The following is a 19,971-nucleotide window of genomic DNA, read 5'->3' as shown; positions in this document are numbered from 1 at the left end:
GTCATTGCAAAGTTCAAAAGAACATAAGATGCTCCATATTTCTATGCAGTAAATTGTCAAAGACAAATGCTAATTCTGTATATCAGGAGTTTTCATCAGCTGATAACAGTGAATACAAGGTTATGGAAAAATAATGAAAGAAATATGGATTTACCAAAATTCTTATTGATTATTTCCTAAAGCAGTCATTAAAATCCAGTGTTGCCTACTTATTGTCAAGTTCTCCCCCTACTGTTTGTGATGCTTTTAGAAGAAAATCCTCTATATCTTGTCGTTTAAAACTCCTTTATAGGTAAGTTTACCTGCAGCAAAGGCAGGGAGAGTAGTTTTATTCAAATGAGCCATATTAGATGTCAATTGCAGATCATAATAAAGCTTGAGAAAAAGATCCCACCATTTACCACGTGGTTTCTAGATGCTAAATATGCATTTTAATGTAAAAGGGAAGAGAAGGGAGCTCTCCTGTTCTTCAGTGACACCAAACCCAGGGACTCAAGTCTGCCGCAACCAAACACCTCGAACACAACACGAAAAGCTTGGGATTAACTGTATATAGATGCACTGGTTTGATGTAACAGCAGCTTGCTTGAATTAATGTCCTGTGACAAGCCCTCCCTTGCAAACCTTTAGAAGCAAACTGTTTCTTTGTCTACATTTTAAGCTTGGCTACAGCCTCTGGTAGATTGTGCACTGTTTCTCACATACTGTTTTTTGGACATAATCGAATCATCATCTGTGAAGGACTAACCACCCAAAGGGTTTAAACCCAATTGCTAGTGGTTTATTCAGCTTTGACACTTCTCAGTGTGATCCTTACTGCCTTTTGTAAAACAAGCAGACAAGGGAAAGGCTCCAGAGACTTTCTTCTGTTCATTCTGTAATAGTTTTCTTGCCACAGGAGGCTTAAGAAGATTTGTACTGCCTGCTTTCTTTTCATTAGCAGTGAGTGCAATGCTGTTGGGTAAGTTAATGTGCGAGACTATAAAAGGAAAAGCACAGGAATTTGGAAAAAGGGTGGGTTTTCTTCATTAATACACTTTGAATGTCATTTTTCTTGATTTATTCTGTATGGGGGTACAGTGAAAAATAAAGTAACGTGTGACATTTGAGATATTTGCAGTTGTTCTCAGCCAGACAGAGAATTAGAATCTAGCTGTTTCTTGAATGCAATGCTATGCTTCACTGATTTTTGGCAGCAGCATGTTAAAATTCTTGTTATTAGACTGACAAAGAAACCTGATTGAATTTTCAACACAATCATACTTTCTGTCATGAAATGTAATAATATTTAATGATATCCTTGTAAATCTGTATAGAACAAAATGCATCAATCTGGACCACTATACTGCACTAACCTTCGACGCTTAAATTGCCATTAAACGATCTACTCTCTTTCATTCTGAACGTTTATTCTAAAGAAAATTGAGCATGTTTGTTGAGAAAACCCCAAGTTTAGTAAATTGATTTGTACTTTCTTTATTATACACTAGCTATTTGCATCAGATTTGACTCTCAGCATTTTGATAGTTTTTTGTGTTGTGACAGTGAATGTGTAAATATTCTTATGAATATATACATAGAACAGCGTTTTTTAAAAAATAAGAAGATACCATCCTTACTGTTAAAATTTCTCAGCAAACTCTGGGCTCATAATATTTGTTATAAGTACTGCAGAATAAATAGTAAATATAAATTAGTCTTAGAGATAACCTTTTTGCAGTTTCACTTTGTATCTGGTGGATTGATGGATAGTAACTCATGCAGGACATATATGTTTACATGTATGAAGATGAACAGGATGCTAAATGATTACAGTCATTAAAGGATTACTGTATGCTACATCTCTGGACTTTCTAATCATCGCTGCTTATCATCAGCAAATGTATTCTACTTTAAATTTTTTGTTGTCTTATCTATTATGCATATTTCTGGTATTTTCCTTTGTCCCCAAACACATACTTAAACTTGTCTTCTGGGATATAAGGAATACAAAAATTACTTTAAAAAATGCTGGTAACTCAGCTGGAACAGTTCTGTGGGAATTCTCTTTTTTTAAATTTTTTTTATTTTAAAGGGTAGGTACAGCAACAGTTCTCTGCCTGGTAGACAAGTAGTTCAAGATTGCTAAAGCAATTCTTAGGGAAATGTACAGAGATAGTGTGTGAGTTTCTTAAATGCCAAGTTTTATTGCTTCTCCCCCCCCCCCCCCCCCCCCGCCAGTTACCAGTATACTCTTTGACATTCTAAAATATTCAAGCAGAGATAACTGTTGATAGATGTAACTCAGCACTAGTTCATATTTATAGAATCACATTAACTCCAGCCACACTTGTCAACAACTCTGCTCTTTTGATTCCAAAGAACCATAACTTGAAGCATTATCAGTATGTGGTATAATTAATCAAGAAAATATTTATCCTCTGTTTTATTTTTATTTGTGTGCCCATTACTACATATTACCAGACACAGTTGTTCAGCCCTCACATAACTACAATCACTGCTTGATGGTTTAATTGTGTTCTATTTCTGTAGCTTTTATAAGACAGAGTAGACTAGTGTAGATCATAGCCTAAAAATGGCCCTTACTCAATGAAAGTTATATATTTTTGTCCAGAAAATATGTCTTTTCCCATAGTTGATCATGCTGGTATTTTGTTTTTTGCCTACAATAGCTTGGTGATTTCAAAAGGAAAGCTTCTTGCCAAATATGAAAGTCTAATTGTGGTGGTACAAGAGTAGTCACAGTCGATCAAATTCCACCAGATAGCTCCGAGACCTTGTTCCCTGCATAGCAATCAGAACATCTCAGAATAGCATATGTGAGCAAGCATATATACAACCAACACATGAACACATTTAAAAAAGTTTAATGTGATTAATCTGTTGCCATCCTTATGAAACAGGCATTAAGGCTCTCAGAAGCGTTGACTTTTCTTATTCCTTGCCTTGTGTGCATAGATCTATCTTCATTAGAAGTTTTATCCCATGGTAAGCATGAGATAAAATTCTCACGTCACTGAAGTCAGTATCAACATTTAATGCTTGAATAGAGTCTATTTATCACAGTGTGAGCTTCATGTAATACACCACCTACAGTGAGGAAAATCAGAGGAAGAAGGGCAACATTTCTACAGTGATCCAAGCTTGATATTTTGAAGTCATACCCAGCAGTAGTGGGCAGTGACAAACATAGAGGTGCATATGCTCAAAAGGTATTCAGCATAATTCTGACTCACTTCACATTACTCTACATTTCAAATATTTTGAAAAGTATTTTTCTGTATTTCTCTTAGAAAATGCAATGAGGTACATTGAGAAAGCCATTTGTAAACTAATAAATATGATAGGTGTTTTTCTGCTGGAAGTTATAATGTGGGCCTTTTTTTTTTTTTTTTTTTTTTCATTTTAAAGGTCCTTGCTGCATAAATTTTTTTAGAAGACATTTTATATTAACAGAAAAACAATCTTTGGCGTGGCCTTTCAGCAGAGTATAACTTGTAATTATTTTTTTGTAGAGACCATTTTAACTGTCTCCAAGGACTCTGATCAGCATTCTTCACTCAAACACCCATTGAGTTCAATAGGCTTTTTAATGATTAAAAGAACACGTAAGGAATGTTGAATAGAGCTAGCTTATTTAAATGCAAGCAAATCCTTTATATTTTCTTAAGGGAATTAACAACCTAGAAATTACACACAGAAGACAACTAAGCTTTTATGTGGTATATGGGTGCCAAAAAGATGGCATCTGCAATTTTAGAGCTATTTGGTATTTTGTCAGTGTGGCTCCAGGCTACATATCACTGGATAAAACCTTTATTTTACATAACAAATAATGAAATATTGCTGCTTCACTGTTTCTCTTCACATGATTAAAAGAGATTAAATTTGCTTAACATCACTTTACATTAATTTCTGATTTTACATGTGCTATTGAATCCTACTCTTGATTTTTTGAAATATGTATATAGGATTTTTCTTCTCCCTAAAACACAGTCCTCAGTTGCACAATGAACTAAGAGGTACTCATCAAATGGTACCACATCTTTTAAGGGAAAGAATAATCAAGAAATTTACAAGTAGCTTGGGAAAGAGTTCCCAATATTCAACTATAATTTTCAACTACAACATGAACAGGCCACTACTCATATTTCAAACTTGCTTCTGTTATGAACTCTCTACCCATCTGTTGGATACTTTTGCAAGAGCTGCCTTTCATGACTTGCACAACTCAATTAGGGAACTGTTTTGTAAGGAAGAGAAGGTGATAAATTGCTTTGTTAATGAGGAGTCTGTGTGGGTTTCTGGAAAGGTAGGTAGGGTGCTGAAATGGAATGCTAATTAGGAGTACAATATATTTCCATTGATCAAAACCAAAAAATTTCCCAGGTTAAGAAAGACTGAAAACTAGAGTTTTGATAATTGTGATATGATTCTTTGCCTTTGGAGGTAGTGGAAATACCAAATATATGAAAGGAACTTGCTGTATAAAGAAAAATTTCATCAGGGAATAAATTTTCTAGACGGTGTGAGAGAGATTTAGTGGAAACATCTATAATTGAAGGCATTACATCTCTGGTGCTTGTTGAGTTGTACAGTGTTGTATTGCAGAGAAGGAGCTCCTTCATATAAATTCATTTACTTTGGGGCATTCTGCCCCTTTGTGATTAGAAGAGAATGCTGCAAAAAGCAAAATTACTCCAGCATATTACTGGGATGCTAACTTGACATTTGAAAATAAGAAATTTCCTCATACAACTTCTTTTTATGTAATTTCATCTCTTCCCAATAATGCTCCACAATCAGCTCCTGATCTGCACTGAGATTTCTGTTTCAGAGCTCCTCCTGTAATATAGCAGTAGTGTAAGATAGAAAATGTTCTTGCTGTCATGAGCAGGCCTCTGCTTTCCAGGATTTGTTTTTAACTCCATCTGGAGACTACTCTTTTCACTTTTACTTTTTCTGTTTCTCTATCTTTATTTCTTGATGCTTCCTCCAGTGTTTATTCTCCAGCCAGTTGTTCCTGTCTTCTTTTCATTCCTCTAGTGCTGCATATTAGAGCAGTTGCTGTTGCACATTCTCCTCGTGCACTGCCATGCGCTGTGGGTAGCATAAATAACTCAGAGACATAGTTTATAGTCTTAACATTTGCAATCGGGTTCCTCTCTTATTTACTTTACCACATGACAGAAACAGTGCAAATACAAATGGCAATGCAAAGGAATAATATGCGTTTCAAACAAAAGGGAATGCTAATCAGCACCAAAATCAAAACTAAAATGTGTCTCTTGTGGACTCGAGTCCTTTACATGAGATGAAAGTAACGACAGTTTTGTGTGTGTGTGTATATTATATATATCTATATCACATAAAGAACATAAGTGTCACAGGTTTTAGATACGTACAATTGCTCTTTAAGAGTAACTGTTCTCACATGAATAAAGTTCTGTAGAGAACTTCACTTTGTAGAAAACAATTGCAGTTAGATCTGACAGGTCATGATAGTTGGTTTCATGGGGCCTGTTGAAAACTTTGATTCAAAGCACTATTATGTTGAGCTACATTACAGCTCTAGTTGCATTCCCATATCAACAGACAGTTCCCTCACATGCTTACTTGAAATGTTTTAGCAAGGTGTTTATCTGTGATAAGTCATTATTGCTTCTGATATGGGAGGTCCTTGGTGACCAGCCAGAGAATCTTTATCTCAGTCATTTGTCCTATTCAAGAGTCTTTCACAACAGCTCTGTTGAATTCAGCAGATTTATATTGTTCAGGCTTGATAAGCAGTTCATTGATCAGTTTTCTTTCTGTGAAGAGAGAATGCAGGAGACAAGTATGATCTGTGGAACTTTTACTTGTGCTGACTGAGAGTAACGCAATATGATATGCCCATTTTCTTGTGGAGTTTCCATGAGCTAGACCTGAATGGGTACATTTTATGGTCCATTTGGCATGATCTATATATCTGCTCATACTAGAACTGATACCCTTTTTATCAAAGTCCATCTTTTATGTCACTGTATAGAGTTTTATTTTATGGTTTTTCCGAAGCAGAGAACGGGAATGATATCCATTAACACAAAAAACACTTCAGTGTCCCCGTCATTGGACTGACTTGGTTCAGCACCTCTTGCATGATACAGCTGTATAAATCTTTAGCCTGTATAGAAGTACCCTTTAAATCAATAACAGTAATTGAAAAAAGGATTAATGTGCTGGAATCACTTGAGAATACTTCTGTTCATGGGGTTGGCAAGTGCCTATGAACAGTCAAACAGTTAATAAGCATCTGTGTTAATTCATGTATTTAATAAACATTTACCTGGTTTCAATACTCTCTCTTCACTCACTTTTCAACACACAAAAAATTAACTGTTTCACCTGCTTTATAAGATAGCACAAATTGGTTGTATTATATTATTGTGGGTTGACCTTTTAAAAGCTAGGTAACTCATCTGAAGAAGTCTATAAGATGTGGGAGGTATAAAAGTTACTAGCATTCCTATGGCTCAACTCAGTTAATGCTGGGCTTTAGTAAATGTTGGTGTGTATGTTCTTACTCAAACTGTACACTGAAATATAGCATCCTAAAAAACATTTTTAAATTTGGAAAAGGTTTTTTTTTTTTTTAATCTACTTTGCTAAACACCTGTCTTCCTATACAGCAAAATAGGTTTGTGGTAGTTAGATTTAGAATTCCAGGTCAGTGTCAAGGAACTGAATCCTCTTACAGTTTGCTTCTTGGCTTTAAATGTGACCTGTGCTAGGAAAGAATTACTTGGTTTCTATCAATTTCACTGCCCAAGGTCCTTGGTGCTACAGAGAATAAGGCAGATAGATTGACGTGAAGGCTGTTACCTACTCACAGTTCTGAGATAAAGTTGAAAAATATCTTCCAGCTATAACAAAGGAGAAGAATGTCTTTGCGTGCTCTGAAATTTCTTCTAAGTATTACTTTGAAGTATGAATTAGTCTCCTGAAAACAATTATATGAGAGCTTTCTTGTCTGGCAGAAGAGAAGGATGACCTTTATATGTACATATGTGTATGAACAAGTGGTAGGCTTACTGGGGGTGGGAATGAATGGCAGCTAGAGAATGTGCTCTGAAGAAAACTTAAGACTGCAGCTATCTTGCCATCAGGACAAGTTTCTGTCACTGTTACAACTCCTGAATGGACCTAGTTTTATTTGCTGTTAGGTATATTAACTAGCATTCATTTTTAATTTATTCAAACCATTTTATTCTTGATATATCAGAGATAATTTTACTAGACAGACATCTTGTTTTTATAGTCTCCTAGCAACAGAAACTTTTCTTAAGCTGACATTTACAATCTCAAGTGTTCTGTGTCCAAATTACTTTGAATAGCCTTAATTTTCAATAGAGTTTGTAAAATTTAATCAATCTCATCTTTTGTTAGTTTTATTTTCTAACAAAGGCATTTGATTAAGTTATTTTTTGAGGCTTGATTACAGTATCATCCCAAATGTATTTCAGGTCATGGCATAAAAAATATATCTCAGCCATTCTGCCTCCATCTTGAATTGGATACATTACTAGGATATATTGTTCCTCAAGCATCCTCAGAATCAGTGATCTTGAAGAGAACAAAAGTTATTCCTTTAACTCACACAGAGCCTCTGCAGGAACTGCTAATCAAAGCCATTGATCATTGTTAACAGAATTTGCACCAGATGGTCTCACTGCCTGATGGTTGCAAGTGGCAATGGAAGGAAAGCAGAAATATCTGTTTGCCAACTTCTGAATACCTTCTGAGGTCATAAGGGTGCTCTGCAAAACCTGTAAATAGAGAAATTAAGGGGCCAAATTTGTGACCCTTAAAGAAAAGACACAAAATATTTGTTTATGCAAACTCAATGTATATCAATGGAGAATGGTGACAGTAACATCACAAGCAGTGCATCAAGGGGTCCTCTGAACACTCTGCAGATGTTGCCAGGTTTTGTGCTTTGTGACTGGCTCCCACAAAGCTGCCTGAGATTACAAACTGACCTGAAACTGTTGGCATTGTCATTCATGTGTATGCAGCAAGTACAGGTACAGTATGTACAATGGAGTTGTCCTGCATCCTGAGGTCCTGGTGGTGTGTGCTGTGGTCATGTCCAAAATTGATTGTCATGCAGGAGCAAGCTTACAGCATCAGCTTTTCAAGGGTATCTGATTTTTGGATACTCTGAACAAATGTGTATTTTCAAAATATTCTAGGATCAGTATTTCAGGGAGGGCTTGAGTATAGGAAAATTTAGATACATGCTAACCGTAGGACAGGACATCTTCATAGTGGTCCCTGAGTTCAATTCATTGTGACCAATAAAGCCATTGAATGGCTGAACAAATATGTTGGTTGCTTGTTTCTGTCTGCCACTAATGGTCTTTATGCAGTCATAAGCATTCTATTAATAATACAAGATTTCTGTTGTGCTTGTCTCTGGCACTGCTTGTGTATTACCAAGGAGTATGTACTTCCAAACTGCAGATCCATTAGTTCCTATCTATCAATTTATACACATATATATATAAACCAGAATTTAACATAGTACTGGATACAGAGGGGTTGTACTGCAAAGACATACAAAGGTTTTCATGCATTTTCATTACTATGTTGTAGACAGAAGTGAACTTTTCCCCCCATCCCTTATAAGATTTCTCACTGCTCATGAAAGAAAGAAAAAAAAAAAAAAAAAAGATTGAGTTCCTAGCACTACAGAATTTTATCAGGAAGCAGTTTCTGGCAGTAAATTATGTGTTTTCTCCTCGTGGATTTGTGCAAATCATGCAGGTGTTTTCAGGACAGTGGATGTAATGTGTGAAGTAATATGGCAGTATTAGTTTTTCTTTCTAGAAATTCTACCTGCTTGATTTCTGGTTTTTCCTTATTTTTTAATTCAAATACCACATGGTCTACTGCTTCCTGGGATTATTCTGACACCACTTGTAGACTGCCTGGTCCTGGTTATAATCCATGCAGCTCAGTTTATTTTAAGAAATGCTACAATCACAGTAACAGTCTATTTCTTAGTTATGTGCATTGCATAAATATAAATATAAATATCACCACTTTATATATGAAGATGCTTTATATTCTGTATGTAATAGAATTCTGGTAAGAATCTATGTCTCTTTAGAATCAAAATGTTTTAAAGTAAATTAGGAGCCAGCTACCTGTGAAGATGTGAACTTGGGAGAGAGCTGGTTCTGGAAGACTCAACGATCACTAGCTTGGGGACACTCCTCACAAGCCTTGCACAGGCCCCTATGGAAGCATGGAAAGAAATTAAGTAATTCTATAAGAAGCCAGGTGGATTTCCACCTAGAGTTGTAGATTAATTTTAGGCTTAAGTTTTTGTGAAATAGTTTAATTTTAACAAATTGTAATTTACTGATCGTGAAAGATTTCTATTTTGGCATCCCTTGACTTGGCCACTCTTTGTAAAGGCTGATATCTTCTGCTGGTGTCTCTTTGGGATAGATTTAGAATCACACAGGGATGAAATACATTTTCTGACATGTGGGAAAATCTGTGTGCTTAAGTCCTGCATTTTATTACCTTTTTGGAGGAAAAGGAGTAGAAATGTGTTGTTGCAGACTCTATTCCTCCACATATAAGTGTAAGACAGGACAGAATTAGTGAAGTTCACAATCCTGTAGAGATCAGAACCTCCAAGTTCTTGGCTTGGATTATTCTGTATTATTCCGAAATTCTGTGATGCTGAAACCAGAAAGCCCTATTTAATAGATGTGTTTAATAAGAAAGTGGTTGCCACAGATTAAAGTAGATGAAATATTAGAGCAGATTGATCCATGAACCAGCCCCCTCAGGCCTGCTCCTTACTCACAGTATTCATCCCTTAGGATTTCCTGCAGCACCTCATCTCGTGGCAGCCTCTTTCTCTCTGACCAAATGAGTACTTCACAGCCTTAGGTTCCATCCCTGTACCTAAATAGGTCCTCACAGGATAAACTGAATCCCTGATAACTGTTTCAAATGTGGATAGGAGGCTTACAGATCACACCTCTAATACGTAGGAGAGAACTCCAGGCTTCTGAGGTGAGTTTCCTTGCCTATCCTATCTGTGGTACCTGTATATTTTTAAACCACGTGACCACTATGGCAGTGTCCTAAAGACATTCCCAGCTATCATCAGACCTCCACTTGTCATTTACTCTTCAAAAAGTCCTGGGCATAAGCAGGAAGTGCGTATGCAAACACGAAATTTCACCCCATAATTGTCCGGACGCTCCTAAAATTTAGAATTTATTAAATCATCACCTCTGGGATTGATAGGTATCTTTTTTTGTGTTAGTTGCAGAGAATCTTTCAATACTAAACTGACCATTTTTCATATGGAAAAGTGATCTTTATAATACAAAGCTTTAGGATCCGTGCCTGTAGGAAGTATGAAAAAAACACCAGTGGTGCTCATATAAATTCAATAAAAAATAATACCTTAATATGTAGGCATTAAGGCTTATATTTAAATACATATTTTTACATTTTACTGTGGAAAAGAAATTAAATATTGATTTCTGACCCTGATGAGTATTTTCTTTTGTTTTTTCTTTTTGAAAGTACATTGTACATATTTGTATATATCAGGAGTTTTCCAAAGTCTAGGAATTCACAAAGGCCTCTCACATTATCATCTGTGTAAGGAATAATAATGCAGTCCTTGCAATGATTAGTAATTAACTTATTGAAAGATAACCTTTTTCATGGAAATGAACCACTGACAAATTTATCTGACAAAATCAACCCTCAATTCCTGAAATATATGGTTATCTCTTTATGCCCGACTTCTGTTTTTGCTGTGATACTTTATTTCCTTTTGAAGCCTTATAAAACAAGAAAAAAATCCCTACCCTAATTTGTCAGTTTTGAGAAGCCTGTTTTTCTTAGGAATACTGCATTAAAATATGTTTTTCTGTCTCTTTTTGAACCTGCATAGTGATACTAGAGCTTAGCAGGTTAGGTGATGTTTTGGGCACAAGTATCTGTCTTCCTGTTGCTCAGTTCCAAGCAGAACACTGTGCTCTGACCTGTTTTTAGATCAGAAACTGGCTGTGAAATGGAGCTGACATTCTGAGCTTGCCTTTAGAAGTTGTGGCATTCAGTCAAATATCCATGATTGGCAAATGACTTCTTTTTTTAAGTACTTGTTTTAATTGCTCTTTACAGGTGATATAGATTACAGATAACAATGTACTCTTAGATCATTATTTAATTATTGTTGATCTTTGTACTGATGATGAGCTACACAAAAAAGGGTTTAAGGCAGGGGAGTTTAATACTACCAATAATAGCTACAATCCTAATTTCAGCTAATTTAAAACAGACTTCATGGTTGTAAATAATATTTGTGAAGTCGCTTTTTTATATCAAAGTTGGGTATAATTAATTTTGCATTATATGTTTAGTTTTAAGAACTCTAGCTTAAACCAATCCTCCTAAACACTGAATACTAGTGTTTTAAGAGCTCTCAGTTAAAGTTAAAAATCAGGACTCTTCCAGTACTTAAAATACAAGTGTAGGTGCAGCACCTTGCTGTTTCTCAAGCTTGTCCAAGTCCCTCTGGATGTTATTCCATCCTCCAGGTGTCCCACTTATGTTGATGTCATCTGAAAATTTGTTGAGGGTGCACTTGATCCCTTTATCTGTGTCATTATTGAAGATAGTAAATAACACTGCTCCCAATAAGGACTCGTGAGGGACATGGCTTGTTGCTGGTGTCCATGGGGACTCTGAGCCATTGACCACTACCCTCAGGATATGACTGTGCAACCAGCTCCTTGTCCATCCAACAGTCCACTCATTGAACCCATCCCTTTTCAATTTACAGAGAGGGATGTTGCGGGAGACCATGTCAAAGACTTGCTTAAGCTATTAGGAGACTTTTTGCTTGGGCTGAGAGAACAGTTGATGAGTTCAGCAAGGCAGAATGTGGTATTGACTTACACTCCTAACAGTGTTCTTGAAAGGCTTATTTTTGTCCTTTAAGAAGTAAATGCCCACTCAAAAATCAGAGTGTGAAAAGTTTTGATTTATTCAGATGTGGCACACTCAGAGAGGTTGCAAAATATCCTATGAAATATACCTTCTTCATCACAGAATTGTTGAATGTGTTCTGAAAACTATATGACTGTGCAGAGCTGTGGTGTATTTTATTCATTTAGAACATGGCATTAGCAGGTGTTGTTGATGGAAAATAGCATCCCAAATATTCTCTTTGACACAATACTGTAAATGGTTATTAATGTGCCAAAATGTCAGTAAGGTCACCCCAAATACATAAAATGTCAACATCTTCTGAATAAAATATTTAAAAATTAAGAACTTCTTCAAATATTTGCAGTGAGAACTTCCAGACCTGGAACAGTGCTGGTTTTGGTTTTGTTGTTTTTTTTTTAACTGTCAATGACTGATTCTTGTTTCATTTTTTGACATGATTTGATTATATGACCCTTTGTATTAAAATCAGGCCTTACAGCTTGTTGAGATTATCCTATTGCTCAATTCAAGAAAAAAAAGATTAAATGTAAAACTTAACAATACCAAGGAGGAGTAATAATTAAAGTTGTGGAAGTTTAGGAAAAATCTCCCAAGAAACAGTGAGATTTGTGGGTTTTTTAAATTCTTTTTCCTTTAGCTTTTGTAATCTCTTGTCTTGACTAGAAAACACTGCTCAAGCTTACTGTAAAGAGAGTGATGCTGTTAAGTCTTCAGTTTCTCTGAAACACAACATGAAGTGTGGAGATTTCCCTGTATCTTTTTATAAATGAATGTCAAATCAATCACTTTGTCACTTCCTCTGTGTATAAAAATATTCTTGTAATTCATAATTAAGATCCTATTCGTAGATCTGTAATAGTCCTGTGTTCTTGTACTCTGAATTTCCCATTTAAAAAAAGAATCAATTCACATAAAATTTACAGTCAAATATATGAAACTATGAATGTTTGTGGAAAGAACAAAAAAAATTTTTAATTTAGAAGAGATTTTGATTGAAAAATAGATTCTCAAAATTAAATTTCTTTATTAAGTTTATAAAATAGAATTTCACTGGTCTCTTATCACTCCTAGTACTTACCTCCGTAGAAATATTCTTCATCAGAAAAAAAGGCCATTTTCTGTAAAAGAACATTGCCTTTTCATAGGAAAAAAATGCCTTGTTCTTCCATATTTTTATTTAATATTTAAAATACAAGGTTAATATCTGTGTTGTTATTGGCAGGTGTATACTTGCCAATGAAAAAAGAGCATTCTGTTTACTCCTGTGATAACATGAAAAACCTAAATAACATTTCAAATTTGAAGGCATATGATTTGCCCTGAATTTTTCATTCTGCTGATTAAGCAGCAGACCTACAATTATCTGACAGAAGCTGCCTTCTTGACATTTTCCAGCTTATTTTTTACTCTCAAGTAGAGCTGTGTATTTTGCATAATATATAGATAATCATGTAAGCTAGTTGCATCACTGGAGTATTTTTATTTCAAATTCAAATATATTGAGGGGTACATACATGAGCTTAAAATAGATTTTGCAAATCTCATCTAATGTCTATCTTCATCGGATTTAAATTGGTTTTGGATCTCTTTCTCTCACCTTCCCTATCAAGGCAAAATCTACTTAAATTTAAATTTTCAAAAATGTATGAGCCATTTTAAATACATCTGCAGAAATTTAAGTATTGACATATAGGGTATGATTGTTAATCCGTATTTTCTTTCCTTCCCTTAAACTTAAGTACTGCATTCTCACTCCCATGTTATATTCAGTGTTAGGCAGAAATATTGGGAAAAGCTCTGCTAGGGCAAACAATGAGACTTTCCAAACAGTTAATTTTTTGTACAAATGTTGAAAGATTTGTTGCCCTTGGTTAGAGTTTCTGGTACAGTTTTCCCTGAAAACACCAAGTAAACTCTAAAATTACTTATGGTCCTTGTGAGGGTTAATGTTAGCTGCTAGTGAATAAACCTTTTTCCTAAATTCTGGTGCAGAATCTTAAAAATTGTGCTCAGTTTTCTTGAAGGACCAAATTACAGATTTACTGAACTGTCAGGTACCATAAATGCTTGCTGTATATCATTCTTAATTTGGCTCAGGACAAAGCATTTGATGTATAGTATAGCGCCATAGGTAGTGCATGTACAGGAATTGCACAGACAAGCATTTGTCTCTCTTCTTCAGCTGCCAGCCCAGATACATCACCATATATCATTATCACTTCTAGCAATGACTTTGAAACATCCTGAGCACTAGTATACCTACTGTGCACTTACATGGTAGCTGCCTCCCTGTGGAGCGTTTCAAAGGTATAGCTACCTCATTTAAAGCTCAAAATAAATTAATTCTTTCCTATATCATGAGAAAGCAAAGTTTTTGTTGGTGCTTAATGTGTACTCTTGTTGCGAGATTGCAAAGATGTGCTCATAGTGCACTGAGGGGAAAAGGTATCCTTTGCCTGTAATACCCTTTAGAAAAGGTTGTGCTAAATTAGCAACAGAGGAGACATGTACCCAGGGCATTTAAATTCTCAGATTATGACTATTTAATATCTTATAACCTGTGGAAAACAAAAGCTTTTTCCAAACTGCACACATCTTAATTTTCTGACAGAGTGGCAGACTTCGGTACTTTGCCAGATTTTGAAAGTTATTTGGGTGTTCAAAGATCCACCTTTGGGCTACAAAGGACACCCAGCTGCTTTGGAAAGTACAAAAGGAGCTGCTTTTCCGTTTATACCAAACTTATCTTCTTTTTTTAATTACCCAAAATATTTATCTGTATTTTGGAGCACCTATAAAAATGCATTTTTAAATTTTTTGCTTTGAATATCCTCCTATGAAAACATTGCGTAACCTGCTAAAGTGTTTGAAAAATCTGCTGCCTGTTGCAGTCACTGGACTGTCAGGAAAATTGTATTCCATTTGCTGGAGACTCTTATGCATACTCTAGCACACTCCAGTTTAATGTTCTCTGCGCTTGCCCTCCTTGTGCACACGGAGGTTTGAATGAATTTCATGATTTTTGGAATGATCAATGCTAATTGTTGATACTACAGAAAAGAGTATTTTGTAGAGCAGGTAAAGCTGTCACTGGAGGTATGAACTATTCAGTGTCCATAGGTTAATTGTTCCCAGTTACGACCAGGTGCACAGAGTTGTGGGATTCAGTTTAGAGATAATTTTGATTGCTTGTCCAAGAAAAAAGAATGTGCAGTGGTAACTGTTTGTCTGACAGACTGCTGTAAGAGTAATTTTAACAAAATTTTATGTAAAAATTAATAATAAAAAATGCATGTATGGTAATTGTAGCTCTTCAAATATTTATGAATAGCTGTAATCTTAATTCCTATTTTTTCCATATATAAAATAAAATGGGTTTTAATCTGTAAACATTTTAGACACCAGAGGTTTTATGATTTCTAGTAAAAAATGAACTTACTTTTCCATAATGCTCCTTCTTATCCATATAAAGCATTCTAATGACTACAAGATGAGCTGAAGAAAGAAAGAAAAGAGAACCACATTGGAGTAAATGTAGTTCCTTAGGTATTTTCTTCATCTTTGTGTTAGTTCAGTCAAAGAATAAAGATAACTACCAGTAAATTAGCTCTGCAATTATAGTTGGAAGTAAAAGCATAAAAATGGTAAAGAAGTAATATTTGACTTCTATGATAGCATAGAAATTACATATATTTTATATGGCTATATGTGAGTAAAGTAACTCTTAAAATATAATTTACTAAAACTCCAATTTCTCAAGGATTTTTTCAAACCTAGAATTGACCCTCTGAAAACTCAGAAGAATGAAATCTTCTCCCTGCTATGATGGCATATTTTCACAGCTGCATTAAATAACAGAAAGCAAATGTGTAAGCTCAGAAAAAAAGAAAAAGCCAATTCTTTTAATTGTTCTTCCTAAAATTATTTTTCTAATGCTCTAATGGTCAGACTGACAATCTGATATAAAACCTGTTCTTCATCTGTTCATGTTCCTGGGGGGGCAGTATGCCACATCTTTCCAAACAAAAGAGGGAAAAAAACCAACTTTACAGAACTAAAGGAAATGAAAAGCACCAGAATATATCTTATACATAAAAAGCTGAATATTTAGATATTTCTTTTTTTTTGACAATTGAAAATTCACAAAATTGCCTTAGAGAATGAGAAAAGCTTGAAAATTTACAGAAAAACACCTTTTTTTTTGGTGGAGACTTGAAACAGAATCACTAAAAATTAAGAGCAAAGTTGCTCAAGGAATTTTTAAAGATAACATTTATTTCTTAGTTTCTATTCCCATAAATCTATTTCAGATCCAAGGAAGGTGAGAAAGGAAAATTAATATAAGTTTTGAAAAAGGAAGCTGAAGAGCTCCAGCTTTTCGTTAAAACAATTTGAAATCCAAGCTCTGCAAAGACAAAGATCAGTTAGGATCAGGTGTCAATTCAAGAGGGCATTGGTAACTCACACTAAATGAAAGCAGTTAATCTGCTCTTGTGTGGAGATCTCTGCTCTTAGTTGGCTAGTGTTTTACAAATTTGATTGATTGAAATAAGTTTATTAAAATAAATAATTTTGATTTTAAATTCAAATATGAATCAGCTAAGGTTTTTTTGTAGAAGACACTGTCCTTGGAAAAAGGATATGTTTTCTGTATTATTTAGTAGATATAAAGGCCAGAGATTGAAGTCCAGTTGAAGGACATCCATGTGTCCCTTTTTGAAAATAAAATTCTATGTTTTGCTTGGATATTGCTAGCTTTCTCCTAATTGAAGTATTTAAGCTGTATAAAAGGGGAAGTAAAACTAAGATAAGATGGTTTAGGGGTTGAAATATTACTCAAAATGGCCTGCTTTGCAAATAATTTTGATGGTTTTACTTGTTTTCAATAAGTACAGCAGAGTAAACTCTTAAATAACAATCTAGTACCAACAATATCCAGCTGATATCAGAATGTCAAGTAATACTGCAGAGCAGCTGTAATGCATGGAAATAAATCAAGTATAGGATGGGAAGTTTTATTTATTTTTCTGTGAGTATTCTAGCTTATGGGGGGTAGGCCTGACCTTAATGTTATTTTGGAAGAGCTACCTTGTACTTGACTGAATCCTAATGCTCTCATTTTAATCTGTGAGAATTTCAGGACAGATGGATGAGCAGAGATCATAATTTACTTGCATTCTTTGGATGCCATCTGGTTAGCAAACACTGGTAGGACAGAAGTAGCATATGTTGTTTGGCTGGCCCTGAGTCTTGCCAGGAAACACAGCATGGTCCAGGGGTGGATACTTTCAGTGTTTCAGAAACAGTAAGATCTTCACAGGTGTAAGAAATTCTCACTGATAGTGGAAGCAGATATGGGAATATTTAACAGCAATATTGAAATCCCAAGCAGATGTTGATCTTTGAAGCCCATATAGATGGGATATGCAGAGCACCACTCCTGAATTCTTGCTAACACTGAGTGCATACAGATTATTGTTCAACTAACTGAAGGTTAATTATTTTTCTGACCTATAGTTGAAAATGGCAAGAAGACTTTGTCTGAATTGGTAGAAGAAAAAACATGGGTTAGAATGGGTAAGGAAAGCTTTGTTCTGGGTTACTGCGGCTCTCCACATCAGAGAATCTGGTTTCCATACAAACTAAAGCTGAAAATAAAAACAAAGACATGTCCCTGTGGGAAAGAGCCAGATACATTTGGTGCTCCTACTGTCTGGTTCACTGCTGCTTTTTCCTCATCCTCTTAAACCTTTTTCCAAAGGTCAAATCAGCATAGACTTGTTGCAGCCCGGCAGCACAGACATGGCTCTCTGCCCTTGCCCAAAGGCGCAAAGGGGAGTGAAATCACCCTTTCTATCGCTCACTGCTAAATTCATGCCCAAAGGTGAACAAGTCTGAGCGAGGGTGTAGAACAAGTATACACATCTTAAGAGCCTCACTAACCAGTGAGAGACTGACATCAACCTTTACTAGGCACACTGAATTACAAAGGAAAATGTGTGAGGTCAGCTCAAGCCAGCTATTTCATAAGAGTGAGATTTGATTAAGGCCAGGCTATGACCCAGCTAGATGGGGCCAGAGATGGTCTGGACAGTTTTGCCATTAATTTAAGTGGGAGCGCAGTCTTCTGGCAGCCTATAATCTTCATCGTTTTTAGTTTGTGATTTCATTATCAAAGCAAGCTGTTTGCTGAAGATCAGAGGCAGAATTTTTATCGATTATTAGAGACCTAGTACTTTATCTTGGCTTCTTGTATAAATATAAGCCTGTTTATTAGCTGGCAAGCAGCTGTGCACTCAAGTATATAAATAGCATTAGGAAAAAATGCATTTAACTTTTAAAAATCTAAATTCACTTCCTATGTAAAAATAAATTTGCTTTGAGAATTGTTTGACTTCAGCAGATTATTCTGTTTCATTTTTGTCAGGCTTTCACTTTACTACTTTTTTAACAAGATAAAGTATCCATTGAAAGTACAATCGTAATGAAATGGCACAATATAAATAGATGACTTTCATCATAATGCACTATTTTAAGAAATGTTCATAATTTAAACAATTATGTTTCTTGACTTCTCGCCAATTAAGTTTAGTCAGCTAGGGGCTGTGAATTTTAATGAGAAAGCCGAATGGTCTTGCAGATAAAATCTGTTGGCAGGAACACAATCACAAGAAAAGGTATAATCTTTACTTTTCCCGTTCTTTCTCCAAGTACCATAAAAAAGATAAGAGAAAAAATTAAGTGGCAGGAGAAACAAAACAACTGTGCAGAAAGTGCTTTATCGCTTTTACTTAGGTTGAACGTAATTTAAAAAAATCTTTGCTTACTACTCCTTGAAATCAGCATGGTAGGTTTGAAGGATGCAAGAGTTGTTAAACATACCCATGAGAAAATTAAAATGAGAAGCAAACCTTGGCCAATAACTGCTATGCTGTGATTATTCAGACAGTTCTAATGAACCTCTTCAAAAAATTTTGAATGCAAAATCATAAAGAAAAAAATAAATAGGAGTGACATAAGATACTTCAGATGGTAAACTCTGGTCCATGCATCTAACTTTCAATGGACACACCAGAATCCCCTGGGGATTAGAATTAGATTAGCTAAATGCCTAACAGCTGTCTCACAGGCATGAGACTAGATAAAGCAACCAAGCTGTAAATCTGTGCAAACTGCATGAAAGGCTACATAATGCAAATTGATTAGTTTAGGACTTGCATTAATGTGGTTTTGAATAAAAATAACCCACCAACAAATCCTCTCCTAATTTTAACAGCTACTGAAGAGAAAAACTTAACAGACGGATCATTATGAGGAATGAGTCTACAATGAATTTACATTGTGATCAAAGAAAAGAATGGAATTACTAATCCCCATGAAGAAAGAGTTCTAATCTCTGTGCAGAAAGGCAAATATTTGAGGTTTTAACTTGGATTAATAGGTGGCTTTCATGGAATACCAATGCCCTTTGCATTTTTGTAAAATGAAAACTATGAACACCTATTGATTTGCATTCAAGGATGAAATATGTGATATGGTACACGTCTCAGTAGATAGAGCATACATTATTGAAATGTAATCTACAGTAACTTAGTTAATAACTGATTCTTTTTCTATAGTTTTATATAGCTATAGATTATAGCATTTGAAAGTAAGAATGGTAGAAATATGGACTTAATTCTTAAAGAATTTGTTTTGTAATATTTCTTGTCTATTCAAAATTGTACATATTTTATTCAGTTGAATTTTATCACAGAAAAATAAATGCCATTTAACAAGTGCTATATTTGTAAGACATTTGAGAACTGTAAAATTTTATGTCTTAAGTAGTCAAGAGATAATAACCATTAGATGATTAAAATGCAGTGAGATCATTGACCTATATTCTCTCTTTGAGTGCTCTCCCTTCATATCATCTTACTCTTTATGTACGGACTG

General features: G+C 35.1%; 1 protein-coding gene across 5 annotated transcripts in view; it reads left to right on the top strand.

Annotated features, from left to right (window-relative positions):
* The window catches only part of ZNF385D (zinc finger protein 385D), a 415,154-nt gene that overhangs the window by 164,222 nt on the left and 230,961 nt on the right, over positions 1 to 19,971 (top strand). The window contains exon 1 of one of the 5 annotated variants that reach the window (XM_038127125.1): positions 53 to 961. The exons of the other annotated variants lie outside the window; for them this stretch is intronic. Coding sequence (XP_037983053.1) covers positions 952 to 961 — 10 coding nt within the window. The 5' untranslated portion in view covers positions 53 to 951. Of the gene's footprint in view, positions 1 to 52; positions 962 to 19,971 lie in introns of those variants that run through there. 5 annotated transcript variants of the gene reach the window in all.

Source organism: Motacilla alba, chromosome 2, assembly GCF_015832195.1.
Source record: "Motacilla alba alba isolate MOTALB_02 chromosome 2, Motacilla_alba_V1.0_pri, whole genome shotgun sequence".
Lineage (NCBI taxonomy): Eukaryota > Metazoa > Chordata > Aves > Passeriformes > Motacillidae > Motacilla > Motacilla alba.
The sequence above is the reverse complement of the archived record's forward strand: the minus strand, read 5'-3'. Positions and strand labels throughout refer to the sequence as shown.